At 60.3% G+C, this 5,460-nt stretch overlaps 1 protein-coding gene across 4 annotated transcripts; it reads right to left on the bottom strand.

Annotated features, from left to right (window-relative positions):
• Positions 1–228: 228 nt before the first annotated feature.
• Positions 229–4,093, bottom strand: SMIM45 (small integral membrane protein 45). Of its 4 annotated transcripts, none has more exons than XM_081084575.1 (3): positions 3,916–4,093; positions 3,685–3,823; positions 229–1,374 (listed from the first exon to the last, which is right to left on the bottom strand). In XM_081084575.1, exon 3 carries the CDS (start codon positions 1,356–1,358, stop codon positions 1,152–1,154), a length of 207 nt encoding a protein of 68 aa, XP_080940701.1. In that variant the 5' UTR covers positions 1,359–1,374; positions 3,685–3,823; positions 3,916–4,093; the 3' UTR covers positions 229–1,151. The 4 variants fall into 4 exon arrangements, with proteins under 4 accessions (XP_080940701.1, XP_080940699.1, XP_080940698.1 ...); XM_081084573.1 differs by having other exon boundaries at positions 229–1,371; positions 3,916–3,971; XM_081084572.1 differs by having other exon boundaries at positions 229–1,371; positions 3,685–4,093.
• Between the last annotated feature and the right edge of the window lie 1,367 nt (positions 4,094–5,460).

The raw sequence follows: 5,460 nt of genomic DNA, 5'->3' as shown, positions 1-5,460 counted from the left end.
TGGTTCTCTACCCCAGGGGTTCCTGGGAGGGGGGCAAGTGCTCCTGGTGGAGACCCGAGGTGTTCAACATCCTACAACACGGGACAGCCCCCACGACAGAGAGCCGTCTGGTCCGGAACGGTGCCGCTGTGGAGAAATTCTGCCTGCCCTCTCCGCGATCCAGTATTTCCATCCCTGCCTTGAGTCCTGGCATGACCCCGCCTTCAGGGAAGGAGACAGTCCCGCAACGACAGCGTGAAGCCTTTTATTGCAATAAATTAAGATGGCAGCCCGGGGAGGAGAGTGAGGCCCACCGGAGGCTCCACGCGGGAGGGGGCCTCCGGGGTGGGGTGGGGGCCGGGGGGCCTGGCTCAGGGGTGCTGGGCTCAGCCCTGGAATGCAGTATAGGGAGAGGGAAGTCCCGCAGAGGGAGGGGGAGCTGCTGCTGGCCCCACACTGCCCATGGAGCTCACCCCACCCCACACCTCCCATCTTGCCTGGGCCCCCACTTTCCCTCTTACATACACACATGCCTCCCTTCCACGTGTCTGTCCACTTTATTCAGTCTCTCTCTCGCTCTCTCTCTCTCTCTCTCTCTCTCTCTCTCTCTCTCTCTCTCTCTCTCACACACACACACACACACTTCCCTCCCCTGTGGTCTTGCCCCTCTCACACCCCTCCACACACACCAGTGCCAAGTCTGAGTCCAGAGGGGTGGGCTGGGCTGGCCCAAGCCGACCTCCCTCCAGACGGGGCCTTTTCCTGGGTCAGCTTGGGAGCCTGCCACGGAAGCTGTGGGGTAGGTGCCATCTGAGTGTAACTGGGGATTCAGTGGGGAAATGGGAGACCAGGAGGCTCAGGACTCCAGGTGGAGGGAGGGGCAGGGGTGCTGGGCAGCACAAAGGCACTGGGGGGCAGCTGGGGGTGTCCCCAGAGATGGGGAAGGCGGGCAGGGGGTGAGCTAACTTGAGGTGGGGAGCAAGCCCTGGGCCAGCGGTGACACAAGGCATCCGGGTGCCCATCTTTGCACAGCCAGAGTCTGCCAGGAGCACCCAGGGGTCTGCGGGAGGGACGGCCTGGAGGCCTGGAGGTGGTTCTCCCCTGCCCCCGGCCTCCAGGCTGGGCGGGCTGGGAGGGTGCCCGGTGCCCAGCCCCGGCCCAGAGCCTCCAGCTCAGACCTCGGGGCCTCCAAAGGCCAGGTTGTCACGGACCATCAGTGTCTTGCGGAGGTCACGGTCTACCGCGGGGCGCTGCATCCGCCACCTGTGCGCCTCCTGCAGGCCGGGCTCGAAGTAGTAGATGCAGGCGCCGAAGCCCACCAGGACGAGGACGGAGATGACCAGGTAGACAGGCACGAACCAGTCCAGGAAGTGCGGCATCGCGGCGGCCTCGCTGCTGAGACACGGGTGGTGAGGGCCGGCAGGCCACCCTGTCCTGCCCGCCCGTCCGAGGCCCATAGAGGCCCACAGAGCCAGGGCCCGAGCACCACTGCGTAGAGGGGCAGCCCGAGGCTCGGAGAGTGGGGGGCAGTGTCTGATCAGGACCGGCCCCCCCGCCAAGCACAGAGCTGCCCCATCACAGGGCCCTCTGGGCTCCTAGTCACGGTGCAGGGGGGCTGACGGCGCTGGCTCAGCCCTCTGGGGCACATGGCCTCGGGCAAGGCGCCTGCCCTCTCTGGGCCTGAGTCCTCCCCGCGGACTCACAGAGCCTCGCGGTGGTTCCCGAGGTGGCTGCCCCTCAGAGCTCCCAGTAATGGACAGCGTGGCCCCAACTGCACCGTCCGTTACAGAAGCTGCCACCTGCCAGTCCCTCGCAGATGGGTGGGTCCCCGGCCACCCACACAGCCTGGCAGGTGTGGCTGGTAAAAGCAGGGTGAACACACACCCATCCCCAGGGGACCTGGTTGAAATGGACAGGGGCCGCGGAGGCTCCGGAATTCAGGCCCATGCCCAAGTTCATAATTATGCGAGTATGGATGCAGGCGCCAGCCCAGAAAGCTTGGGCCTTGGTTTCCACATCTGTAAAATGGGAACGAAAATAATACCTAAGGCCATAGGGCTATTGTGACCCTATAAATGAATTAATTTATGTGAAATGCTTAGAGCCAGTGCCTGGCACGTAAGTGTTATATAGTCAGTTTGTTCTTATTCTCTGAGCCTCAGTTTCCTTACCTGTGAAATGGGGATCAAAGTAGATCCCACTTCCCAAGGTCACTGTGAATGTTTAACGAGACAATGCCTGGCACGGAGCCAGCACTCAGTGAGCACTCGCTACTGTGCTGTCACTGCCAGGGAACCAGAGGCAGGAAAGTGGGAGGTAGCAAGACAAACCAGCGTTACATACACCCAGGCTGTTAGCATGGCCCGAAGTGCTCACATCGCCCTCTGCCAGCCCCCCAGCCTCAGCGCCCTCAGACCTCTGGTTCCACAGCCCCGCCCCGGCACATGCTCTTTCCCCTGGAGTGGCCTGTGCATTCATGTTCACCTGGCAAACTCCTATTCATACTCCAAAAGCCAGATCACAGAGCATCTCCAGGAATGGGATAAACAGGACCATCTGACTCACCCTCACACCCTTCCTGAGCTGTAAGGAAGGGTGGGGCGAGGAGCCCCTCTGCCTGCCGCCCTTTGGAAAGCGCTCAAAACCCTTACAAAGGCCGATGGGCTGTCCACACTCGACAGAAACTGGGGCCCAGAGAGGTTCTCTTACTTGACCTGGGTCACCCAACCGGGAGGCGACAGCCAGACCCAAACCCCAGTGACGTCCTGAGGTCTGAGTCCTCCTGGGTGGGAAAGACGCGAGCAGAGGCCCACCTTGGCCTCCGGGGAGGGAAGAGGGGCGGGATGAATGGCCTCCAGCGCAGGCTGAGCGTAGCCCCAGCTTCTGGGGTCTCGTCTCCAAGCTCCAGGGCCCCTTGCTCCCTGCTTGCAGGTGGGTCTGCTAGGCGGACTGTGACCCAGGGGAGGGAGATGCTGCTTGCCCGTCCTGCGCCCATCAAAGCCCGTCCCTGTCCCCAGGGTCCCCGCGGGCGGGCTGTCTGAAGCACAGGCCTGGCCCCCGGGGCCCTGCTCATGGAGCAGTCAAGTGAAGGGCGCTTTGACGGCGCGGAGTCAGGCCAGCACTGCGCCCTTCTTTCCGGCTGCCTTTCTGGAGCATCAGAGAAAGTTCAAAGCTGCCTGCTGCTGCTGCCTGGGTGGGGGGAGCGGGGCAGGGGGTCCCCAAGCAGACAGGCTGCTCTGAGCTAGCCTGACTGAAACCAAGGTGGCTGGTGCCCCCTCCCCTGGCCCCAGCCAGGACCCCAGTCTCCTTTCAGCTTAAACATGAGCAGCGGGGCCGGCAGAGCAGAAATCGTTCCCTGTGAAGCAGAGCCCAGGGTCCCCCAATCTCTGCAGCCCTAGGAACAGAACCCAGGCGCTCGGGGCAGACTGAGGACCCCTGGCCTCTCGGTGGATGGGCCTGGTCGCAGCAGAGCACTCCCAGGCTCCTTTGTGACCTTGGGCCACTCCTCACCCTCTCTGGGCCTCAGGCTTCCCCATGCTCGGTGAGGGTGGGGGTGGAGTTTACCAGATGATCGATCAGGAATTTTCCAGTCCCATTCCTGCCAAGGTCCTGTCCAGACAGTGTGAGGGGTGCACAGCCCCTCTCCCTGCCTCTCGAGCCATTGACACCACTCGGCGCCCCACCCCCCGAGGCCCACAGACCCACCTCACGCCCTGCAGATGCCAGTTCCAGGGGCTCTGCACTCAGCACACCACCTTAGCCGGCTCAGCGGCTCAGCACTGGCCCGTGGACTTAGTCACGGCTGCTGTCCCAGAGTCCCTGCCGGCTGCGGCCATCCTGGGTGCTGGAGGCAGAGGAAGGGCAAGGCCAATGCCCCCCACAGGAGATAGAGCTTCCCAGGCCCAGGGCTTTGGGCGGGGCCAGAAGGGGACAGACCTGGACTGGCTGGGCACCCTGGTACCTCTCCCTGCCCATCCGAGACCCTTCCCTCTGGCCCCAACCCTCAGGATGGCAGGAGGCGGGACCTGTCTCGGCCAATCAGCAGCCTAGCCGAGCAAGGGCTTTCTCCTCCGTTGCCCAGGCAACTAGCCTTCTCTTCTGGATCCCTCGCACTGTGCACGTGGTACAGAGATGACAGGCAGGGCGGGTTTGGGGGACGGACAGGAGGAGGGGACCCCGACTGAGATAGCTGGGAGGGCCTGGAGGCTTGCCCTTTAAAAACAGGGAGAGATTGGGTGCCTGGCAAGTGGGTGGGGACACCAGCCGTGGAGCCAATGAGGGAAGGCTGGTGGGAAAGGCTGTGGGTGAGCCGACTCTGGATGCCCCACCCATAGACACCCTGCCAGCTCTAGAACCATCTGGGCCCCTGCAAGGGTGTGGGTCCTCTCCAGCATCTGTGGGGCAGAGAGAATGAGCTGGACTTCACTGAGAGATTTTCATTGACATATAAGGTACATACAGGAAAACGTAAATCTTTATTTTATGTTTATTTTTTGTTAATCCTCATGCAAGGTTATTTTTCCATTGACTTTTAGAGAGAGTGGGAGGGAGGGGGGGGGAGAGGAAAAACAAAACAAAACATCAATGTAAAAGAGACACATCGATTGGTTGCTTCTTGCACCCACCCTGACTGACCAGGGCTGGGGATCGAACCCGAGATCCTTCGGTCCATGGGCCTGACAATCTAACCACTGAGCCAAACTAGCCAGGGCAAAAAAAATGCAACTCTTCAGTGATGAATTTTTAAATGCAAATCCTAAATGGACACACTTGTGAACACCACCCAGATCAATGCCTGGTATAAGTCCTCACCCTAGGCAGCTCCCGCCGGCCTTTGCCAGTCGGTACCGCCTTCCCACAGGCACTCACTGATCTGACTCCTACCACCATAGATTAGTTTTGCATGTATTTGAATTTGGAATCCATGGGATCACACGGATGCGCTCTTCTGTCAACTGGGCGGGTCTGGAGGCTCGCCCTTTGAAAACAGGGAGAGATTGGCGCTCAGCACAACGCTTTTGCCCTCCACCCACGTGGCATGGATCAGTGCACCACACCTTGTTTCTCTCTTCACCACCGAAGGATGTTGGGCTGTTTCCAGCGCTGGGCCATTGTGAGCAAAGCTGCCACCGCGCTTTCCACAGTTTGCAGTGGGAGGGCAGGGAGGAGTTGGGGGACCGGTGACAAAGGGGCATGGAGACACCAGAAGGGGGGGAATGGCTTTGCTCATTATCCTGACTTTGGTGGTAGCTTTCTAAGTGTACACATATGTCCTAACTTAGCAAAGTATATACTTTAAATATGTATATGTCATATACATATTTATATAGTTTTTTATATCCCAACTATCTATATATATAAAAGCCCAGCAACCAGAATGGCAGAATGACCAGTCACTATGACTGCCAACCAGGCCGATCTGGGCCCCAATAGGCCGCCCTGCAATCTCCCCGTGGCCCCTCCCCCCGGCCAGCCCCACCC

This window comes from Myotis nattereri (assembly GCF_964212035.1).
Source record: "Myotis nattereri genome assembly, chromosome: 2".
Taxonomy (NCBI): domain Eukaryota; kingdom Metazoa; phylum Chordata; class Mammalia; order Chiroptera; family Vespertilionidae; genus Myotis; species Myotis nattereri.
Note: the sequence above shows the minus strand (reverse complement) of the source record. Positions and strands in the feature narration are given on the sequence as shown.